The sequence below is a fragment of the Muscardinus avellanarius genome (genome assembly GCF_963383645.1).
Source record: "Muscardinus avellanarius genome assembly, chromosome: 11".
NCBI lineage: Eukaryota > Metazoa > Chordata > Mammalia > Rodentia > Gliridae > Muscardinus > Muscardinus avellanarius.
The window spans coordinates 23,656,884-23,681,831 of NC_137797.1; the positions used below are offsets into that span (position 1 = coordinate 23,656,884).

A 24,948-nucleotide genomic window follows, 5' to 3' on the forward strand; every position below is an offset into this window, starting at 1 on the left:
CCTCGAGGCCAGGATAAGAGCCTGCCGAGGGGTTAGGCCGGTGCTGGGGCCAGTGAGGCCGGCATCGGAGCCTGCCGTGAGGCATTACCAGTGTTCGGGCCTCCGAGGCCGGGACTGGAATCCTGCCAAGGGGTTAGACTGGTGCAGGGGCCAATGGCCAGCATCGGAGCCTGGCGTGAGGCAAGTTCACTCCTGCGGCCTCCAAGGTTGGGACAAAAGCCAGCTTAGGGGTTTGACCGGTTCAGGGGCCAGCGAGACCAGAACTGGGTCCTCCCATGAGGCAAGGCCGCTGCGTGAGCCAGCGAGGTCTGGATCAGTCCACTGAGTAGCCAGGGCACTACTGGGACCATCAAGAGTGGGATTGGTACTTGCAACGCAGCATGCACAGAGAAATATCGCAGAAAATATAAATCAGACGCTTCCCTTAATCAGCAATAACTAGGAGGAAACGGGCAACAGGAAGAGGTTGAGCTATAGAAAGGGCCCTATAGTGAAGCAACTAATGTGACCAATCAGAGGGTATGTAATACTGGAGGACGGAGCCTCTTTAAAATGCAGGAGGTACATAAACAAATGTATCAAAGTAAATCACCAAAGAAGTGTGGGATGGAGGGAGGGGGAGGGAATGGGACGGGGGCTGCAGGAGGGCTAATTGGATGATGTGTGCTTGTATATCCTCTCAAGTCTTGTACTCCAATGTGATTGATATATGACTACAATGCACCAATTTAAAAAATAAATTAATTAAAAAAAAAAAAAAAAAAAGAAAAGAAGGCCCGTATTTGTCGCTCTCTTTCTCTCTTGCTCATATTCCTCATGTGCACACATGCACATGTGTGTTCATTCACACACACACACACACACACACACACACACACACACACACACGTTCACTTACTTTCCCATATATTGGTCCAAAGAGAAACTGTACAGGAAATGCTCCCCTAGTTTTTTTCCCCCATAGAAATTGCTTTTCCCAAACTTAAAAAGATTTTGCCTAATTTTTTTCTTATATTTTCTTTCAAATGAGTACTGAAGGAAGTAATATATTCCTCAATGTAAGAACCTTACACCCTTTGCATTTAGACGTCCTTGTGCATCATCCTAGAATGATATGTCCTATGAATATTGTGCTTAAAAATTCTGGTTGTTCACCGGGCGTGGTGGCGCACGCTTGTAATCCCCGCGCTTGGGAGGCGGAGACAGGAGGATCACGCAGGTTTGAAGCCAGCCATGCGCGCTGGCTTAGGAGACGCTGTTTCCAAATAAAAATGTAAAAATAGATCTGGGAGTGTAGCCCAGAGTTCTGTAGAAGGGCTTCCAGGAACCCCAGTACCAAAAAAAAAAAAATTCTTGTTGAATCTAATAAATAATAACTCTTAAAACTTTTAGGCACTAACTCTTTAGTAGGGATTCCCGAAAGTAGAACTGGGGATTCTTACTCACTCCGTTGTCCGATGTCATTTAAAATACTGACATGACAAAAACAAGCAAAGAGACACTGAGGCTGGGAATAGCTTCCTGAGGACCAAGCACATGTTCACGGGACCATCGCTCTTACCGCAGGGTGGAGGAAAGTCCCTAGATCACCCGTCACCATAGATGTAGATACGGTGCTCCGGAACCCCAGCCGGGGTTCAAAATGGTGCTACAGCCACCTTCCTCTGCATATCTAGACTTTCCTTCATATCTAGGTGCCTCCTGATGATTCACCCTAGGGCCTCACGTCAGATGTGTGCCACGGCTGGTGTGGTGTGGCATCTGCCCTTTTCTGCCTCTCTTTCTTTAGCTTATTGTGATGAGGTCTCCCGTAACAAAAGCTTGAAACAAAGCTACCAGAACCCGTCTAAAATGCTCTCGGTCCTGTTAGTACCCACTCAGGGTGCTAAATCCGCTAGGAATGGCTTCCAAGGGCTGCTTCAGAGCTGTAGGTGCCCAATGCATCAAAGGTACTGCTCTCTGTGCTACTGGTAGGATGCTCAGTGTTTCCCCATCAAGGGCACCTCAAACAATGCCAACAGAATGTTCTGCCAACACCACTGAAGCCTGCCAATGTGGGTGCCATTGCCAACTACCAGTGCCCAGAGTTGAGGGCACCAGTATCTGCAATATGGCACCCTCTCTGCCTGCTGATGAAGTGGCTGGTGCCAGCTCTGCTCATTTCTTTTGTTCCCAATGTTCCCAAAATGTTTCGTGATATAGCTCTTTTATTGAAGCCTCTTCATCTTAAGAAAAGGTCCATAGGAGCTGGCTCAGGGCAGAGTCAGAATGCCAGGTCCTGAAATCCCCTCAAATCACCTCTCCTGTCAGATACTCATCTATTGTCTCTTAACTCAAATGCAGCTGCCTTGACTTCTCTCTCTAAGCAGAGACTTTTGAAGTCCCTGGATTCCTCACTGAAAACAGACCCCTGCAAGACCAAGCCTGCCAGTCATCCACAGATTCCCACACATGATCCATGAGCCCAGTTTTGTTCCAGCTGAGACCCAGGCCACACAGCTGCAGCCATCAAGTTGACAGATTCCTAGTCTGTGTTAGAGAACAAGGAACATCTTATTTTGTGTTTTGGAAAATCATGCTGTTCTTCAAAATATATCTGGAATCCGACTACTCCTTGCCACCTTTACGCTGGCATCCTGTCCAAGCCACCAGCCTCTTTCTTCAGGATAACAACCACAGTCTCTGAAAAATCCTTCATATTAGCTGCTCCCAGCACAGCAACCACAGTGAGTCTACTAAAACATAAGCCAGATCATGTCACACTTCAGCTAGAATTCGTGCACAGGCTCCTCACTTCCCTCAAATGAAAGCCAGCGCTCACAAAGCCTTCAAGCCTCCACCTTCTCTGTCCACCCATTACCTCTTTGACCCACGCCTCATTGCTCTGAGCCTACGCATTGGCTCCAACTCAAATGACCACCTTGCTAATCTTGAAACACACACTGGGTCCCCTACTTCCTAGGGCCATTTTCTCTGGCTGTTATCTAACTTGGTCTTCTCCCTATAGTTGCCAACACAGCCAGTTCACCATCTTCAAATCTATCAAATCTCACCTTTGAATGGAATTCCCCTTAACTACCCTATTTGCTACTGTTCCTCCCCCCTACACCCACATCTCCCGTTCTGCATTCGCTTTCCTCCACAGCCCTAATCACCTTCTGCCACGATATATACTTTCTTTACATGTTATGCTTATGAGTTTCTGTCCATTTCCCACACTTAGAAGCTAAAGTTCCCTAAGGACTGGCACCTCTATATATTTGATTCACTGATGTATCCAGAAGAGTGCCTAGAATATAGATAATATATTGTTAGTGTTTGCTGAGTACATGAGAAGAAAGGAGGAAGGGGGGAAGGGAAAAGGGAAGGTGACAGCTGAATAGGCAGGCAGAGAGTATGTCCTCATTTCTCTAGTTCCCTAAGTAAACGTGAGTGTGCTGGTTTCTGAGCGCCCTGGGAACAGCCTTCTTGGTGCGGCCACACTCGGGCAGAGGACACGCTATTTACTTGTATACTTCTAGCATTGGTTTGGTGGAGTTTGTCTGTTTGAAGCACTTCAGTGGATGATGATATTATCATGCACATGCCTGGAGGCTCTAAGAAAGGACATGGTTTTTAAATATCAAATAAATAGAATTGACATTCAAAGAATTCATTATCTTCTGAAGGCTCAAGTTGGGGGAATTTTTTTTTTCTTAGTCAAAACTAAAAACATGCAAACGATCTTCCTGACTGATAATAACATTTAAAGTTTCTGTTTTAAGACGAAAGCAGTGTGCTATATTAACCACCAGCTAGCTACACGAATGTCAGAAAACATGTACTGGCAGAGCAAAAAAAGAGACCCTGTATCTCTTTCTAAATATAGTTCCCATCACTGGGAGAGCTTGAAAACGTGAATGACAGGGAACATTGTTCAGCACCTTATTCTAGTTCCAATAAGCCCTCTGTTCATCTTTAATCTGAGCCCTTGCTTCCTGAAAGAGCTTTGCAACAAGGAAATAAAGCAAAGTAAATACTGATGTGTAACAAGGGCTCAAGGGTCAGCATTCTAAGGATTTTAAGAAATGAAAAGATGGTAGGAAAAAAACACTTCCTTTTATTGATTTTTTTACGCCTATCATTTACCAAAAGCTTCAGGTAGAAGTACAATAAAATCATTCAGGAAAATCATCCAGCCCGAGGACCACACGTGTGCGTGTCTTGTGTAGTGGCTCTGAGGGTCTTTGCGTCTGCAGCCCACAGGGCTCTGCCGTGGCAGCTGGCTGTTCTCGAGGGACGAGTTGTTCTAGATGTACACAGAGGAAGCCAAAAAGACGAGTGCCTGATTCCCTCTAGACCACCACTCACACTGCTTGCAAAGCAAGAGTGCTATATAAATAATGAGTGTTATTGCTGTCATTGTTTTCAGGTCATGACTCTTACTTGTCTCTGTTGGCAACCTCACTTCTTTAATTGGTCATCAGCCCAGTGCCTTTGACCAGAGGGGCAGATGCCCCCATCCCCGATGGCTAGAGGCCAGCCTCATCTGGCTGATGCTACTCTGGCTATTCTGTGCTATTGAAAGTTGATAACCCTGGGTCCTGGGAGCATTTTGTATCTAGGCATTCTTTATTGTCCTTTGCACCACTCCTGGTTTACTTCAAGATCTAAGACCCATTGAACTTAGGGGTTCACAGTGTCCAGTCCAAAGCGCTTCACTTTCCATGCACTCTGCAAAACTGTAGTATCAAGTAATAGCCTGTCCTGTGTCTGGAGCTTGGATCCTTCCATTGGCTAAAGAGTCCAGGGACCCCAGATTAGGGAGGCTTAGTCGATAGTATGAAAAACAACCTGAAGAGTTCTCACTCTCTGGAGTTGTGAATCCACAGTGACTTCAGATACAATTCTTTTACCTCTGAGGGCAAAGGTTTCTGTATTCTTTTATAGAAATAGTGTTCACAATTGTGTCTAATTTAGACACAGGGGCTTCAGGCAGCAGATCTAGTTGTAGTGAACCTCTCTCTGGCTACAGTCCTGCAATGCTTTATCATGCCTTGCTTCCCAGCAAGTGTCACAGTGTATTGATACATTCCTGTGGAAGGAATATCATCACATGGTGTACCTAGGTCCTCAGACTACATAAAGCATTTTCCCCCAAATCACCCTAAACTCTTCACAAACGAGATGACCTATTTGAAACTATTTCCAGCTCTTTAAAGCCCCACATAGTTTTTAGGTGATGTGCTAACCACTAAGAGCACATCCCATCTTGTAGACATGCCTCTCCCCGCAAAGCCGCACCGCCACGGTGCTTGGATGTTGATAGGGAGACTTTTTTCTGGAGCCCATGGTCAGCGGACCAGCCTTTCTCTTTCATGTTCAATCAGTCTTTTAAGAACCACTGATGAAACAGCACAGTGATGTTGAGCCCAGGTCTCACCGCCTGCAGGAGATCTAATCCTCACACCACTTGATGGACCTGCATTTAGACTTGGCAGCACACTGTCTGCTAGCACCACTTGTCCTCATTTATTTCCACGGCTGCTGTAAGTCTGGATCTTGGTGAACAGCAGGACAGAGAAGAAGAGGCTAGAGCAAGGAGCTGGAAGAAAGGGAGGCACCCAGAGATATCAGCTGTGTATGTCACAAAAGCCATATCAGACAGGTAGTCTAGGATCTTTTTCCTTAACTGTGGGAAACCACAGTTAGCAGCATGTTTAAGCAGCTGAGCCTGAGCCTAACACTGCAGTGCTATAGGCTCAGCCAGGCCAAGTAAATGATGGGCTTGTGAGTTTGTATCTTGGGAGCAGCAATGCCCTTGCCTCCATAAGGACCTACACCAGAAAACCACACATGAACTTCACCTGCAAGCTTCCAGTCCTCGCTCAGGCCAGCCACGTGGCTTCAAGACCCTCCCACTGCCTAACACCAAGATTATTAACCCCAAGGCTAGCTCCACTGTCCCTTTCATCTCTGTCATCTTCGAGAAAGGTGAGCACAATCTCCAAGCAAAAGCAAGTCCTGCCCATCAACCTCCAGTGCACTCTCGGACTCATTCCTGTACGACCCTGACTCTGAAACTTCCATCTCCCTCCTTTTCTTCCCATAAAAACTTTCCAAAGAATAGTTTAGATTGTACTTTCTATGCACTCGTCCCTAACTTACGTCCCAACCAGGTACAGCTGAGCTTCTGTGCTCTTCTCAGTAAGACCCCCTGTCACTACTCACCAGACCCCCCAAGGTCCTCATCTCACTAGACTCCTGCAGCCTCCTTCACTGCTGAACACACCTCCCTGAAACCCCATCCTCCATCTCTCTTCTTATCTTGATCATTCCTTTTTTCTCTTTCTTATTTTGATCTCCTTAGTATAAATCTTTTCCTCATACATCAGAAGTGTCGATTCATTCTCAGGCCCCATCTCTTCTCATGCTACATTAGCATCCTCTGAATTTTCATCCACATGTGATCTCAGCTCTCACTTATGATGAAGCTAACTTCAGCTTCTCAAGTGTTTCTACGTACTAAGTACTGTGCTAAATTCCACTTGCATTATTTCACTGAATACCTACGACAGCGCTCAGAGGTAGAGATTCATTTTGTCTCACATATTCCAAACCAGAAAATGAATGCTTGGCAAGGCTGTGTTCTTTACTTAGGTCATTCAACTAATAACTGGGGCAGCCAAGACTCCCACCTGCACTGCTGCTGATGCCCAAGTCGCACGTCTCCCCAGACGACTTCCCAAATGTAAGGTGCCATTCCACAACATCTTCCAGTTTCTTGCGTTACACAATTATTTATGTCATCTATTCTATTTTCTTTCTTGGCTGGTAACAATGCCATGTGTCCAGGTACCCAGGCTCTCGACACTTGGAATTTTTCTGAAGATTTCCCCTCATCTCTTGCATAGTTATTACAAAGGGATGATTATGTGATTGACAGAAAGATACCCACAAATGCACGAAGCTCTTTAGTGGCAACAGATGCGAATGCCTCGGCTGCACAAACAAGAGACAGTGCAATGTACTGTTCGAATGGGATTACAAACTCCATATAAATCTCTATGTGAAACTGCCTTATTTTCAGTTATCTTTGTACTCAAGGAAAGCCTATATTGGTGAAACAAAGAATTTCATAATATAGTGCTTTAAAAATATTGCTTTTATTTCTCTCATATGAGAGTTCTGAAATTAGCAGTCCAGGTTTATAAATTAGTTTTGCTCTATGAATTTTAGAAAGACCCAGGACATTTAGTCTGTCTTTCTCTCATCCCCCTAAAGCATTGCTAACTCAGAGTGGTTCACGCACTGCCAGCACTAGCATCACCAGAAAGCTTGTTAGCTGGGGATGGTGGCACACACCTCCCATCCCAGTACTTGAGAGGCTGAGGCAGAAGAACCACAGGTTCAAAGCCAGCCTCAGAACTTAGGGAGGCTCTCAGCAACTTAGACCCTGTTTCAAAATAAGAAATAGGGCTAGGGGTATAGCTCAGAGTTAGAATGTTCCTGCTGTGCTCAATCCACAACGCTACAAATGCAATTTAAAAAGGAATACAGAACTTCAGATATTCCTTTTGTTACAGTTTTGAGAGAAGATGTTATGGTTGGGGAAACTGTCCCCGGGGACTCCTGTTAGGCTCCCGGACACAATTTCCCTGAAAACACACACAAAAAAAAACCCACAAAAACCACGGGTTCTTATCCTGAGCTAAGGATAGATATGCAATAGCCCGGACTCTTGCTGAAGATTTAAAGAAGTTTATTAAAAAGATAGAAATACAGAAGATAGTTACAGCAGGTAACATGAGGGGGTGCTTCAAAGGAAATCACTGATAAATCCCTGGATGCAGAGTATTCTTATAGCCAGCCCCCGACCAGGTCTGAGGCAGGTCCTTTGATATGTAGATATCCTGCCCCATCTCTAACTCAGGTATCCTTCTCAGTCTCCACCCAACCAGATCCACCCCCTCTGGGGCAGGAGGGCAGCTCTGTCTCAGGCACAGACCCCCACACCTTTTATTACACTCCAAAATGTGTTAAATTGCTTCTTCGGAATCTGGGATTTCCTAGCATCCTTGAGGAAGTTTGTCTGTCTTCAGAAATGTAAAAAGGCCCTAGGCTTCTTCTCTTCCTTTGCTAATTATCCATGGTGAAATCTGCCGCCCTCTCCCCACAGCTCCTGGCTTTCTTCACTACCAAAGATATATTTTAAAACTGGAAATCTTTCCCAATCCTGGTACATTAATACATTTTGAAACCTCTTCCCAATACTGGTACACCTTTCAACCCATTGAGTTAGAAGCATAGGTTACCATGATTCCTCCATGTGATTCTTATGCACCTTAAGGCTTGGGAACCATTCCCCAAGTCCAGGGTATTATTTTGACTATAGAGTCAAATTTGAACTATAGTCATTAATGTTCCAGCTCAAAAGGGCAGGGAGAGATGGAATTTGAATCTAGAGCAAAGAACTTTTTTTAGGTTGGAGCTGACCTGGAAGAAGATAGTTACACACCAAACTTTTCATTAGCTTTCTATATTGGCAACCAAAATAAAATTTTAAAAAGCTGATATGTCATATCTTAAGTGGAGCAGTCATGAGTCCAATTATAAGCCCCATTATGTGGAGGAAAAAAATAGTTTTTTGTAGACCAGGAGTAGGCTGTTTCAATATGTAACACTCTCAGACATAACAAATAAAAGCATCTATCTAATCCATTATTGTATTGGGGGATTTCCTTATAGTTGTGGCTTACTAATGTGTTGCCCGGAGAACTACTCTTTTTCATTTAACCCCAAATCCTGTACAATATATATCATGCTTCTCTTTTTACTTTCTTTGCCTGTTTTTATTGCCTCCTCTTGCTATGCTTTTCATCTTGAGCTGCCATTAGCTCATAAGGTATTGTCTTTACCTGCACAGACAAAGCTGATTTAAGTAGAATGACAGACTATACATATTCATAAATGACAGGCCAGAGTATCTCAAATAAAACTGAGAAATCAAGAAAAAACATAGTTATCATGTAACCTTACAAAAATTTTCTAGATTAATGGCTTCAAACATTTCTTTTGAAAGCAGAAAAAGGTTTTCTTTCTCGTCTTACCTTGTATAAACCACTTAATTGAGTGGTTGCAGTGGAGTTAAGGAGGCTTGGAGGCCGGGCTCTCCACGGGCCCCAGGACTGGCTCCCTGGAAGGCCAGAACTGCACGGAGCCCTGTCCTGGGATCCCTCTGCCCACCATAGTGCGCCTGATGTGTGCATCTATCTAATCTATACTCTCTCTCTGAGGCCAGACATGCATTCAGAATCTCCTGGAGGACACTCAGCATACCTTCAGGCATAACAAAGGAAGGAAGGTGCTCGGTAAAATACACCAACATATCTGAATTTTCCCAAGACTTCATTAACTCTCTCCAATTTCTGTTCTGGCTTGGGCTTCCCCCAGACTTTGGAATTCAGCATGCTGAGTGACTGCCTCGTTGCGAACCCGTGTCACAAATGCCTGCTGTCTGTCCACCGCTCTGCTCTGAGGTTACAGATTCAACTCCTGCACGTTCCCTGCAGTACTTCTGGCCTGGTAGCCCCTGGAGCTATCTCCTCCTAATTCTGTCTTTCCAGATGTTGCTGCTAGAAAAAAGAGTTAATCACCGATAATCTGAGAAAGCAGTTACAGTACTGCCTGTGGGGACTGTTGGATTCATGAAAGAAATGTGGATACCATCTTACCTTTAGTCTGTGTGTTCTATCTTTTGGGGGCAGGTACTTTTTCCTTACTAAGTAAATAAATCAAACACTAATTTAAAATTAATTTATAAATCATGGAATTGTAAGATTTAGGAAATACTATAAACAGAAGCTTTGAGATCATTGTCTAAACCTCTTCACTTTATAGATGACAACTCTCAAACTTAAAGGGTAAAGTAACTTGTTCAAGGTTACACAACAGATAGAATCCAACTGCTGGGATATGGATATAAGCCCACTACATTTTGTAATACAACATTTTACCTGGACTAGGCTCTTGATATATAAAGATTTTAAATAGTTGTAGGTAGTATTGTTAGGTCATAAAAATAGCCTTAATTTTTATAATACGTAGTACAGAATATAAGTCTCACCCACAAATGGATAGCAAGCCACTGAATAAAATTTGTCATTTTATTTCCATGTGTTCATCTAACTTAATAGATATTTAGCAAATGCCTGCCACATGTGAGATGCCCTGCTGGGTACTTTAGAGACTAAAAAATGCCTAACGCCTTGATTCCTCACCAAAGGACAAGCAGTCCGATGAAGAAGACTTTTACTTCTCTACCATGGAAAGTAGACTCCAATCATTCTCTAGAATCAGATATAAATTTCTATAGAAATCTAGCAGAGATATGATTAATTCTTACTTGAGAGTAAGGGTACCATTAAAGAAAGCCTCACAGAGGAGGCAATGATTACGCAAGACCTTTTAAGGATCGATTTCAATGGGAAAAGAGGTGGAAACAGTGTTGCTGGCAGGGTAAATGGCACAAGCAGAGGTATGGAGGCATACTAGACACACAGTGTGCTATGCCCCAACAATCAAACTCATGCAATAAAGAATTCGTTTGGGATTAATAAGGATATAGTACATAGATGCTCCTACATAGCAGTGAGGTTATTTGGCACAGATATTGATGCTAGCTTACCTTAGCTTTCCTAATTCTTCTCAGTCTCATGAATATAGATTTGCCAATGGATTTATAAATTAAAGAGTTTGAGTTATATTCTATTGGTGTGGTACATAAACATCAAAGGTTTTGAAATAAGGAGAAAATCTGCTTAGTTATTCCCTGTATATCAAAATTTCAGTAGTTCATAGCAATTACAGCAAAGGGAATTATTTTTCTCTCATGAGTCTATAGGTCAACTGTGATTTTTGATTTTTTAATTTTTTTTTGTGGTACTGGGGATGGAACCCAGGGGCTTTCTACCTCCAGGATATACTCCCAGACCGCCAAACCACTTTATATTTTATTTGGAAACAGGGTCTCACTAAGTTGCTGAGAGCCTCACTAAGTAGCTGAGGCTGGCTTCAAACCTATGTGATCCTCCTGCCTCAGCCTCCCAAGCGCAGGGATTACAAGCGTGCACCACCACACCTGGCTGTCAACTGTGATTTAAATAATTCCACTGGACTTTCCTGAGCTCCACTGGGTTGGGGTAGACTCCAGGTTAAATTTAGGTTTTCTCTACAAATCCTCATCTTTCTTCTAAGACCAGCAGTTATGCAACTATTCAGCAGTTGTTAATCTTATAAGAATAATCATGTGAATATATATCATAAGATGGACATTAGTCCTCTATTGGAGTAGTTGGCAAAAATCTTCTCCCATTCTGTTGGCTCTCAGTTGAGGTCCTTGGTAGTTTCCTTCGCTGTACAGAAGCTCTTCCATTTAACGCAATCCCATGTGTTGATTTGTCTTTTAGTTTCTTGTGCCTTTGGAGTCTTGTTGAGAAAGTTTTTACCTGTGCCTATGTATTGCAGTGTTAGACCTATGTCCTCTTCAAGGAGCCTCAAGGTCTCTTGAGGCTGGTCTAATTTCCAAGTCTTTGATCTAACTTGAATTGACTCTTCTGCAAGGTGAGGAAGTGGTATTTATTTCCATTTTTCTGCATATGGTTAACCAGTTTTGCCAACACCATTTGTTGAACATGCTATCTTTTTTCTAGTGTATGGTTTTGGCCCCTTTGTCAAAAATCAATTGGTTTTAAGTGTGTGGATTTGTTTCTGAATCTTCTATTCTGCTCCATTGGTCTATGTATCTGTTTTTGTGCCAGTATCATGCTGTTTTTATTACAATGGCTTTGTTGTATAGTTTAAAGTCAGGTATTATGAATCCTCCTGCATGATTTTTGTTGCTGAGAACTACTTTGGCTATTCTGGGTTTTTTGATGTTGTTGTTCCAAGTGAATTTATTTATTTTCTTTAATTTTTTTATTTTTTATTTTTTGGTGGTATTGGGGGTGGAACCCAGGGGCTTTCTACCTCTGGGCTATACTCCCAGATCTATTTTATATTTTATTTGGAAACAGGGTCTCACTAAGTTGCTGAGAGCCTCACTAAGTAGTTGAGGCTGGCTTCAAACCTGTGAGATCCTCCTGTCTCAGCCTCTTAAACGTGGAGATTACTAGCATGCACCACCATGCCTGGCCCAAATGAATTTAAAAACTGATTTTTCTATGTCTGTGAGGAATGACCTTGGTAATTTAATGAGTATTGCATTGAGTCTTTAGATCACTTTTGGAAGTATGGCCATTTTGATGAAAGTTATTCTGCCTAACCATGAACATGGAGGATCTTTCCATCTTCTAAGGTCTTCTACTTTTTTTCAATGTTTTATATATATATATATTTGTAGAGGTCTTTTACCTCCTTTATTAAGTTTATTCCCTAAGTAATTTATTTTTCATGGGATATCCTGAGTAGAAGTATTTTCTGGGTTACTTTTGCAGTGGATTTATGGTTTGGTAGGATTCATCCCAGGGATGCAAGGCTGGCTCAACATACAAAAAAATCAATCCATGTAATTCATCACATAAACAGAACCAAGGACAAAAATCATGATCATTTCAACAGATGCTGAAAAAACATTTGACAAAATCCAGCCTCCATATATGGTAAAAGCACTGCAGAGAATAGGAATAGAAGGAACATACCTCAACATCATAAAGGCAGTCAACAATAGGACCATAGCCTACATCATATTAAATGGGGAATAACTTTGAGAATTTCCCCTAAAAACAAAAACAAGACAAGGATATTCATTACCACCACTTCTTTTCAATATAGTACTTGAGTCTCTAGCCAGAGGAATAAGGCAAGAAAATGAAATCAAAAGAGTACAATTAGGAAAAGAAAAACTCAAACTTTTACTATTTGAAGACAATATGATACTATACTTAGAAGACCCAACAAATTCAACCAAAAGGCTTATAGAACTGATCAACAAATTCAGCAAAGTGTCTGGATACAAAATCAATCTTAAAAAGTTGGAAGCTTTTCTGAATACCAGTCATAAATCCACTGAAAAAGATACACATTATAAGAATATCATAAGAACACAAAAGGATGAGTTAAACACAGGAGCATGAGCCTGGCGTGGTGGCGCGCACCTGTAATCCCCATGCTTGGAAGGTGGAGACAGGAGGATCACGCAGGTTTGAAGCCAGCCGTGCTGGCCTAAGAGACCCTGTTTCTAAATAAAATGTATAAAATAGGTCTGGGAGTGTAGCCCAGAGGTAGAAGAGTTTCCAGGAACCCCAGTACCACCAAAACACACACACACACACACACACACACACACACACACACACACAGGAGCATGGGGACTGAATCTATAAACCACACACCATACTGTGTATTCTATTGGCCAACATCAGTGGAACTGGGAAGTAGCTCTGGCCACAGTGATATGCAATGTGGTTTCCCTGGCAAAGGCACAGAGAGGTATAATTCTGATCTAGAAAGAAAGCAAAAACCTGGAAACAACAACCCAATCTACTTGAGTGATTTTCTTTCAATAAGTTCCTGAAAAGTAGCTGTTGGCTGAAGGAGAAATGAAGGAAGGGAGTTATGGAGAGAGGGAGGGATGAGAGAAAGTAGTTTTGATTGGAAATTAAAAAGCTTAGCAGACAAAGGAAAAATGTTACGTAATTTCAAAATGAGCATATGCCCCATTTGGGGCAGTGGGGCAGGACAAGGACTAAGAGTTATTGAATAGCTATTATATTCAAACCACTATGCTAGACAACTTACAAACCCTATACATTAGTCAACTTTTTGTTACTGTGACTAAAATACCTAATAAAAACAACTTAAAGAGGAGGAAAAGCTTATTTTAGCTCATGGTTTCAGAGATTCAGTCCATGATCAGCAGGCTCCAAGGCAGAAACATCCTGGTGACAGGACGTGGCAGAGGAAAGATGCTCATGGGACCAGGGACAGATCTAGTCCCAAGACCATGCCCCCAGTAACATCCTTCCCCCAGTCCCACCCTACCTGCCTGCAGCCATCAATCAGTAATCTACATTACTAACCAGTAGACTAGTCCACTGATGAGGTTGCAGCCTTTGCAATTCAGTCAGTTCACTTACGAACCTTGCATTACCTAGAATATGGAATTTTTGGAGGATTTGCCATACCCAAATCATAATACTCTATATAATATAATCTTTACAACACTTGGAGTAAGTAGTATTATGTTAATTTTAGAAAAGAGAAAACTGGGGCTCAAAGGGGTATGTAACTTACCAAAGATTACCCTATAAATAACTGGCACTGTCTGGGATTGTCAGATCCCAAAGTCAATTTAGGAAGAGGACACTGAATTGAAAGACGTATTGGAAATCAAATATATAGGAATTGTTATCCTAATTAGATATGATGGTAAGCGGAAAGAGGGAAGGAAGATGATTCCTGAGGCTCTACTTCAACAATGAAGTGATGACCCCTCATTGACAGAGAGGGGGTTCCTGGGAGACAGCCAGTTTTTTAAGCCGAATGAAATAAGTTGATTTTGACGTATATTGATGCAATCTATGTGAGATGTCCTAAAAATGATTAGAAGTTTGCATCTTAGTGTTCAAGAGAAGAAGCTAGGCCTTGAAAATAACTCCAGAAATAAGTACAACAGCATTACAAGCATGAAGAGTATATTAGCTAATCATGACTGTGCCTTGCACAATTCATGCTCAGAGAATGGCTAGTGTACTGTCTGGGCACATACATGTGTCTAATCACATTTATTAGGATACATATAGCAGAGTAGTGAGCGATTAGGTTGATCCGAGTTGGCTTTGAATGCTAGAACAGGACACTTGAACTTTCCTCAAGAAGGGCCCACTAGAGGTTTGTGTCCAAGGGCAGACTCAAGGGCCTGTCTTTTAGGAAAACTAGTGTAGTAGCAAGATAGAAGCTAAACCGAAGGTAGGAGGCCAAGCGGAAGGCTGTTGCATTCGTTTTTGCAAGTGCTAACAAGAACCTAAACAGGGTAGTGGCGGTAGGAACAGAAATAACGGAACAGATGGGAGAATTGCTTTGGAAGAAATTAGTGTGCGGCACAGTAACCGTTCTGCATATCATTAAATACATGTCAGGTTAATTTTGCAACTTCATTTGGCTCTAATGGTTTCCTCTCTTCAGGTATGTAGAGGCTTTATAATTTATTGGTCATCTGTTCACATATTTAATTAAAACTTATAATTTCCATGAGGGAGAGACTATGACTGTTTCGTCCCCTATTATTTTCACAGTATTCATCAGAATAGGCGCTGATTAAATATTTATTGAATGAGTGGATGGAATGGACACTGACCCTGCACACATCCACATGCCCGTTCCCAGGATTTCCTCACCTTTGCGCTTACCCTGTCCCTGCCTTCCACCTCCCACCAGCTATCTCCCTCCCTCTCGTAAGCAAGTCGATCTTGCTTACAGGATTACTGAGCAGCCTGTAGGACTTGAGACACTGACTGATGTCATTGTTTCCCATTCACTACCTTCAACCAAACCCAATAGACTTTCTCTTTGCTGTTTCTTTGTATAATCTCAGAATATCCAGTAACTTTCTGGTCATGTGAAATATTAAAAATTCAGTTCTAATCCATCTAAACCTCAAGATCTATTTCTTCCCTCCCCCTCTTAAGTTTGGGCTTCTCCCAAGAGATTTGGCCCTCTATCTTATCTGATTCTAAATTCTCTGCGATGGAGACAAAAAGACTGGGGAAAGAGCAAACTTCTTCATACTTAACTAGGTTCACTCTGAAGTCATCTGGTGGGTATTCCTGATTCTTTGGCACTGGTCACCCATAACCTTTGGGCATGTGGCCACTGATTGCTCTTCAGAAAGAGTTATAGGCGGGTGCTTAGGGGCAACCTCTGGGGATCCCATTGTACAATTCTCCTAGGAGAATCAACTGACTCTCCCCTGAATGGATTCAGTAGAGCTCTCCAACTTTGTCCCCAGTACACCCTGCTGGTGGTCAGCGTCTTGAGTGGGCAAGCAGCAAGGCTGTAGTTTCAACTCCTGTGCTCCTCTCGTTCTTCTTTTCCTTTCTCACTTATTGTCTTATGTCTGCTGGAGTAGTTGGGGAGCTTCCTGGAGCTAGAGTGAATGTTTAGGTTAGTTGAATTAGTTCAACCACTTCTTAGCATGTCCTAGAAAGTACACCTGGCTCCTGTATTTCTGTAACTCTCTATAGAATATAAAGGTACATAATACCTTTTGGTCTTGGTCTCCAAATTTACACATACATAATTTTCTATTGTTTTTTAATGCAACTAGACCTTATTTTATAAAACTTGGGTTGTCATTCACATTTGTAGCTAATATGTAATATATACTTAGTAAGGGTCACAGGGACAAACAGTTAATGAATAGTTGAAATGAGACTAGTGCACCAATGTAAAAGTGAAGTACAAAAGTCTAATGCAGTTCAGACTCTAGTGCTAACAATAAATTGCACTGTGACTTTAAAACAGAAAACATCTCAACCCTGAAATTAAACAATACTGCTGAGTGGAAAAGCAGAAATAAAGAAAGAAGAAAAAGTAACTTCAAGTTAAAAAAGTAAAAATAATCTAAAAATTGGGAACTCTGCCTAGTGACAGAAAGCTTACTGTGTTTAAGATTAAAATAGGAAGACCTGTTGCCCAGACTAATCTTTTCTCTGCTCACAAATCAGAATCATATAGATTTCTATTAATATTTATAAGAGGCAAACAAATCTATGTTGTGTTTTACCCAGTATAGTGGTTCTCATCAGGAATTGCACCAAAGACTGACATTAGGCTGACGAGGTAGCAGTGTCCTGATCCTGATACTCCTCAATCTATTTGTGAAATAGAGGAAAAACAGGACTCTCCCAAATACATTCAATGAAGCCAACATCACATTAATACCAAAACCAAATAAAGTCAACTCAAGGAAGAAAAAAATAGGCCTATATCTTTGATGAACTTGGATGCAAAACTGCTAAACAAAATACTGGCAACACGCATTCAAAACTACATCAAGAAAATTATACATGATGGCCAGGTAGGGTTCATCCCAGAGATGGAAGACTGGTTCAACATATGAAAATCAATCCATGTTATTCATCATATAAACAGAACCAAAGACAAAAATTACATGACCATTTCAATAGACGGTGAAAAAGCATTTGACAAAATCCAACATCCATTTACACTAAAAGCACTGCAGAGAATCAGAATAGAAGGAACATATCTCGGCAGCTGTCCTTAAAGTATGGAATCTATGGGGTAGCATGCAAAGAAGCGTAAGTTTTGGAAGTGAGTCACTCCAAAAACCAAGAACCACCAATTCAACTAAAATTTCAAATAAAGGCTAAAGGACTAGAATAATCCACACAAAATTTAAAACCCAGAAGCTTCTCTTGCTTAAGTTATTTTCACACTCCAATTTAAACTCAGAAACATTATGTTGCTGTCACACTTCTTTGTTCTCCTAAAGTATTAAAAAAATTTCTGTATATAGCTGACAAAAAATAGGAGCCTGTCTGCCAGCAAGTTCTCTATTCATGTCTAACATACTGTAGGGTTGATGCAGAACACATGGTCTTAAAACACCCAAAAGCCTCTTTTTAACTGGCTTACCACAGCAGTATGTTTCTCCAGCATGTTTGCACTGCCTACAATACATGTCTTGCATAACCCTGAATTCCTTTGGAATGTTTAAGTCATGCAGTATTTTCACATGCTTTCATGTTGTGCATATGAGAATTATCATCTATATTTTGGAAGTGAAATTTCTTGTGCCTTCAGCACCAAATACCACTCAACTGACATAGTTTTCAATTCCATCCAACAGAACGCCAATAACGCCTAGAACAGAAGTGTTTGACATATTTCATTCTTTCAAATACAGAGTTAATTTAGCAGCTAAATTGGAAATTTCTGGGTGTATTTTTGAAAACTAATTCAGTGTGAAAATTACTAATGATTTGGAATTGTGCATAAAGCATTTTCTTTTCCCTTATTTTCTTATCCAGAAATAACCGATGCTTCACAGACCGATTTGCAAGTGGCAAGATGCATTCTGTTGTTGAAACACAAAGCAAATGGTTTAAATCAATCCTAATATATCTTCTTAATTACAGATGAGACCTATTGGTCATGATGGTTACCATCCCACCTCTGTAGCTGAGTGGCTGGATTCCATTGAACTGGGGGACTACACCAAAGCCTTTCTAATTAATGGCTACACATCGATGGACCTGTTGAAAAAAATCTGGGAAGTTGAACTTATTAATGTAAGTTGGTCTCTTATTGATACCTTAGCCATTTACCCTTTGATAAATGAAATTTCATTGCAGGTAGGTAACTTTTCTTTATAACTATTTAGAATTTTAAAAAGGATTTACAGATATACCTGTGATATATATATTTATATGTATATGTGTGTATAAAATATATGCGTAAAGATATCTCAAAGTATATATCTCAAACTTCAGAGTTGCCTTTTGAAGTTCTGATGTAGGGAATGAACACAAAGAGAAGACTCTGAGAGTGTTTTTGCATTATCTAACAAAGCCTTCCAAGCATTTCTTGGGTTTTCCATTTGGGGATATTCTGTTGGTTTAGGCTATGAATGAGATGGCAAATAGGTTCCCATTCTCATTTTTGCTCATAGTCACTGTTAAGGACTTGAAATGATCATTTATTTTTTAGTTTTCTATCTCAATCATGTTTTCTTGTCTACATTCTTCACCTACATATACAAGTCTCCTGATTGAAGAGACTGCTTTTGCTCGTACTAACTAGGTCGCTATAATATCACAATTTTAACTTCCGGAGCTGGTGTCCAATCATAAGTTGCCTCTAGTTTATCCACACATTTGGCATAGATTTCCTATAAAAACTGGCCAACATGTGTCAGCGTATATTCAAGCCCAAAGAGATGGACTAAAGATACATGAGTGATTTTGATGCTCTCTTATTTCACTTTTGTTTTCCTACTGGCATGAATGAAGGAATGAGAAGAAAAGATAATATAAAACACTCACGTGTTTGAATTACACTTGACACTGTTTCTTTTTAAAAGTGGCAGTGAGATATGACTTAAACTTTTAGAAATTTTTAAATTTTATATCATAATGAGTGGCTAAAAAATTATAAACTGAAAGATAAGGCAAATAAGTAGCTGCTTATTGCAGATCTTTTTTTTACTCTTTATGCCACTTTCTCCCTAAAAAGGCCAGTTTTACTACTATGTCATTATTTTAAATGATAATTATCAGTAATTATTTTTGCTTTTGAAAGTCTATCTTAAAGATATATTTTCTAGAATATCTTATAGGAATTGTTTTGAAGCTAAAAAAAATATCATATCAAGTTAACAGATTCTTGGCTTCTTATTTGCCATAAGTAACTCTTTCTTTACTTTTCACTTCTTATTCCTCACAAAATCTGTCATTATTAGAAACTCACTGACTAAAGCCTCTGGTTAATTCCATTCCTAGTCTGGGTGGCAACATAACTAACTAAAACCATATTGCTTTGGGGTTGCATCAAGGTAGAATTTCAATTCTCTACCAAAAAGTTGACTCTCATTTCATGGCTACTCTTAGACAACTGTGAAAGGGCTACCTTCCACAGAACAACCAAACAAGCTTATATACTTTGTAAAGTCTTCTAGATAAAATTGTTCCCCACTAAAGAACAAATTAGAGTATTTGTGAGTCATTCACCTGACTAAAATCAGCAGTAATTTACCACTGAAAAGAATGGATTCTAACAGGGACTGTATAATAACATGTTTTCATAAGGGTCGTTTACAACAAGGTTGTATGTCTCCCACAATCCCAATGCTGAGCTAGTGTTGAAGATGTGGGCTTGCACCCTTTGCCTCCCCAGTGGGGCAGAGACCATTGCAGGCAAGACTTATGGGCGTCTCAGTGCTGTGAGGACAGTAATGCTGGAAGGCCCCTAGGTTTATTGCCAATGCTTGAGCAATGACCCAACCACCTTTGAATTTAAACAGAGAAGTGGCCTTGTCCACCCCTTAGCTGCATTCGCTACCTGATTTGGGTCCATAAAGAACTGCTTGCTATAACTGTCACATCAGAATTTGAAAGCATAGTCACTATGTTTTAGACCTTGAGGCCAAACTTTCCTAGCTTGAAGTACACCATCTGTGACTACTACCAACCCAGTGTGTTCCCCTTGAAGTAAACTGATTGAATTTAAATTCTCTGTGACATCCATATGGGCAAGTTCACACTCTTAATGGGGAGGCTTTGCAAGTTGTTTAACTCAGTGGATGTATATTTATTCTGGAAAAAACTTATCTGAACTCTTAGACTTGGAAATTAGAAAGAAATTTTTATAGCCACTAGATCTGGGCATTTCATTTAATGGTTTGGTGTTGTTTGATTTTAAAATGAAAGAAAGGCAACTTGTATGCTTTGTGGCTTACAAATCTTTTGAATGATCTCAAATTCAGGACTTTCATTTATCCCACCTATTGAGAGAAAGCAAAGTCAAGACTTTCTTGTCTCAATGAGGGAAGACACCCAGATATGAGATTCTCTTACATAATTCATGGGCCTAATAATCCAATACCAAGTACCCATAACTTGTTGTTTTGTAGTCTAAAGAGAATATACAGTCATCCTGATTTAGAGTGAAGCCTTTTAGGGAAGCTCACACCCTCAATTATGGTAGAGAGTGGCTACTTTTAAGGAAGCCAAACTGCTCTAGTAATTGGCCTCTGTAAAGAGAAGAGAGATGTTCAAGTGTTGGCTGTCCCTGTACAGAGGTCTGCTGGTAAAGTAAAGAGAATGGAAATTGGCACTACTTCAGGTCACTGAGCTCTCAGCTATGTGTGTTCTCAGAGCACAGAAGAACTTTTAAGACATGAACTATTGCCAATTTTTACACCAAGGTGCATCTTATATTAGAGCATAAAATATAGGTCAAACTGGGCATGATGCCGCCTGCCTGTAATCCCAGTACTTGGAAGGCTGAGATAGGAGGGTCACAGGTTCAAGGCCAGTGTCAACAACTTAGCAGGACCCCATTTCAAACTAAAAATAAGATTGGGATTATAGCTCAGAGGTAGGATGACCTTGGGTTCAATCAATCCCCAGTATAGGAAGGAAAGAAGGAAGGAAGGAAGGAAGGAAGGAAGGAAGGAAGGAAGGAGTCAATAAGTGTTCTTTTTATTTCTTAATCTGTATTTCATATTCAAAAGCTGATGGTTTATCAATAGTTCTTTTTTCTCCTATGTCTGCCACTATTATTAATAACATCATGCTCTCACTTTTGTATTGATATTTTAGTGTTAAAATATGAATATGTTCAGAGATACTGTCAGGCACATTGTTTCCTCTGCAGAAGCTAGCTGGAAGAACCTCTAGTTTGAATTATTGTCCTTCTAGAGGCTTTTTAAGAAAACTAATGACTAGTTAACAGTGCATAAGTACATTATATTTTTTCGACTCAGAGGTGACTCAGGGCTGGAATATGGTATTATTAGTTTGCTTTGCACATTAGTTCCTACTGTTATTAACAACCTCAACAGTTGCATGGGGGAAATTTTAGGTAGAAGTGTGACCTGTCCTTTCTATGAAATGTGTATGGATTAATTATGGAGTTAACATAACTATAAATCCCTGAAAATAACCTATTATTCATTTTATAGGCTAAATATATTATGTAAAATAACATTAATTTTATTTACCATTGTGTAGGTGCTCAGGGGACTTGGGTACAACCAAATAAATTTAAACACTGTCCAATTTATTAACTTGTTAATCTAATTGCAGAATACATAATTTATTCCCATAAGCTTCACCATTATTTACTAAGAAATCATTCTAGTCCAGGCTCATTATATCCAACAATATTAATAATGATAAAAATACCCATTGAATGGATGAAATGAAATTCAAGGTTCAATTAATTCTTAAATCCCTGCTTATAAATGTAGAATTGTTTCCAAAATCCAACTACAGTGATTGCTTCTTTAAAAAAAAAAAACCTTTGGGTATAAACAAATAAAGTAGCTAAGGTAGCAATACCCATATGAAAATAATTTTCCTTTGAAAATTATCTTACATGTCCCATGGAAATAATTTAGAATTATTTTCACAACAATAAATTAATTATAAGATCATTTGCTCCTTGCCTAATAGTTGCTGAAACTATCCTCATATTCATTTAGGACTGTCAATTTTCTTTTCAATGGTATTGATTTAATTTCTACATCGCCAGGGAAACTCCGTGACAATAACCAACCACTTAGAGGTGTACTAAGAAATTTTCAAAGGAAACTTGATAATTTTGCACTAATTCTTTGATAATGTGACTTTATTTGCTTTAAAGTCTGTTGAGATATCACCCTGTGCATATCAGATTTAGACTTATTACTTGCTTGGATATTTTTATTTCATCATCAGCATTATAAACTCACACTGCTATCTATGTTGCCCTCACTGCTATAACTGCAATTAAATGTTCTCTCTAAAATCCTCTTTTGTGCACTGTATGAATGGATGTGTGCGTGTGTGTGCATTTATTAGGTAAAGGCAATTGGTAGCTTATGCTCCCCACCAAGAAAAATGATCAGCAAATTCACAAATTGCAGGGGAGGAATGGAGAGGATGAATGTTCTAATTCCATTTCCAAACCAATTATTTTAAGTAAAAGGTTATGCCTTCGCTATAGGACATCAATAAATGAGAAAGTGTTCATCTTTCCACACCAGGGAGGCTACATCAGTCAACACTTCAAATATTAGCAACTTTAATCAAAGCTAAAGGCTTTAACCAAATGACTAGATGTGAATATTCAAGTATGGAGCAAACTTCATGAATTATCTTTGGATTTAAACATTTCATATATACCCATATACATTACAGCTGACTGCTCATATGCTTTCAGGACAGCTAGACACAACCTCTCAGCTTTAGACTTTCTCAGGCATGTATCAGGTCAAGGTCCTGAACTCCACCACCCTCAGCTCCTTCAGTGCAAACTTTTTGAGTCTTCCATGGATTCTCTTAAAGCTTCTCTCATGTGACAAGTTTTGGAAAAAGCACCCTTATCTCTTCTTCATAAGAGGCGAACAATCCTCTCTTAAATAAATACCTGTACTCCCTCTCTACCCTTTGCCACACGGCCTGGAGGTTGGCGCGGGGACATCTGAATCATCATTTTCAGTATCTGTCCACTTGTGTTTCACATGTCCATGCCTATTGTGCTCAACTTTGTAGCCTCAACCTAAACTGAGGTATAATTATACTACAGCAAAATGCACCTAACTACTAAAACATATTGGAAGTAGTATAGCTTTACTTTTTTACTTAAAGTGAATTTATGCTCTTAAGGTACTTCAGAATCAAGATTATAGGATAGGCATGATTAAACTGTTGATCACACACACATACACACACAAAATAAACAAGGCATTTGGGTATGAAAAGGCACTCAACAATAAGCAAACTTTATGAAGAACCGAAGCCCCCTCATTAAAGCCATTTATCCATCCCAATGAACAAAGGATAATCGTATTCTGATTTTCCAGAAATTTCTAGCTAAACATTTTTATTTTAGTAGACATCTGCTGGTTTGTTTCCCCACAGAGCTTCCAAATTCCCTCAGAAAAAGCCACCTCCACCCTTTTTCCATTCCATGTTTGGCCAATAACCTAGAACTCAGCCCAGTACAGCATTCCAGCCTCTCTTCCCAACCCCCATGAACTACAAAGTGTTATCCATCAGGACCAGTTACATAATTTGGGGCCCCAGTACAAAATGAAAATATGAGGCCCCTTGATCAAAGTTTACTACAATTTTAAAGGAAGTCAAAGCAGAACACGAAGCCAAGCTTTGGAGGGCAGGAACTTGTGACTGCACCGTTCACACACTCTTGACGACAGCCTTGATCTTCATTTCTTTGTGTAGATCTGTATTTCTAGCTGATATAATTTCCCTTCTACCATTTTAATAGTGTTAGGCTGCGAGCAATATGTTCTCGCCACTTTTGTAGGTTTGAAAGAGACTTTTATTTTGCTTTCATTTTTAAAAGCTATTTTTGCTTGGTATAAAATTCTAGGGTAACTACTTTAAAAATGTTGATGCACTGTTCTCTGTTTTGCTTTATTTCTGAAGAGAAATCTGCCATTTTGTTGCTGTTCCTCTGGATATAACATGTGTCCCTCCCCCAACCCCAGCTACTGCAATTAAGATAATTCTAATGGTTTTTAGCAATTTTATTATGATCTATATTGGGGGACTTTCTTCATGTTTCTTGTATATGCATATTTTGGGCTTCTTAGACATGAGGTTTATAATTTCCATAAACTTAAGAAAATTGGCAGTTGTTGTTAAAGTCTTATTTTCTGTCTCCCCCTTCTCTCTGTTCTCCTTTTTAGAATTTTCAGTTAAACCATTTAAAGTTGGACCACATCTCGCCAATGCTCTATTTGTGTCTTGTTTTCCATTATACTTTTCATCGCAAAGATTGTAATTTTCATCTCCAGAAGTTAGACTTGAGTCTTTTCTTAATATTTTTCATATCTCAATCTTTCCAGAAACCTTGTCAAACATATGGTCTACAATTATGATCACTATTTTAGTGTCTTTGTCTTCTAATTCCAACATCTGTGTCAGTTTTGGGTTGATTTTTTGGTTGATTTTCTTTTATTGTTCTTTAAACGCTTGATAACTTATGAATTGCATGACATACATTATTAATTTTCCCTTTTTGGGTGTTGGAATTTCTTTAATTTACCCATAAATATGCTTGAGAGATGTTCTAGAACACAAGGAAGTTCTTGGAAACACTTTGATTCTTTCAGGTCTTGCTTTTAAGATCTGTTAGGCAAGCCTGGTACACTGTTTGGTCTATTGCTAACACTTTCGAAATGGCACTGAGGCAAAATGTTCCGAGCTACAGAGTCTCTTA

At 40.0% G+C, this 24,948-nt stretch overlaps 1 protein-coding gene across 17 annotated transcripts in view; it reads left to right on the forward strand.

The window, feature by feature from the left end:
• The window catches only part of ANKS1B (ankyrin repeat and sterile alpha motif domain containing 1B), a gene marked incomplete at both ends in the record, with an annotated part of 1,119,409 nt that overhangs the window by 801,462 nt on the left and 292,999 nt on the right, over window positions 1–24,948 (forward strand). For all 17 annotated transcript variants that reach the window (XM_080705700.1, XM_080705710.1, XM_080705709.1 and 14 more), the window contains one exon: window positions 18,138–18,290. In XM_080705700.1, coding sequence (XP_080561826.1) covers window positions 18,138–18,290 — 153 coding nt within the window. The remainder of the gene's footprint in view (window positions 1–18,137; window positions 18,291–24,948) is intronic.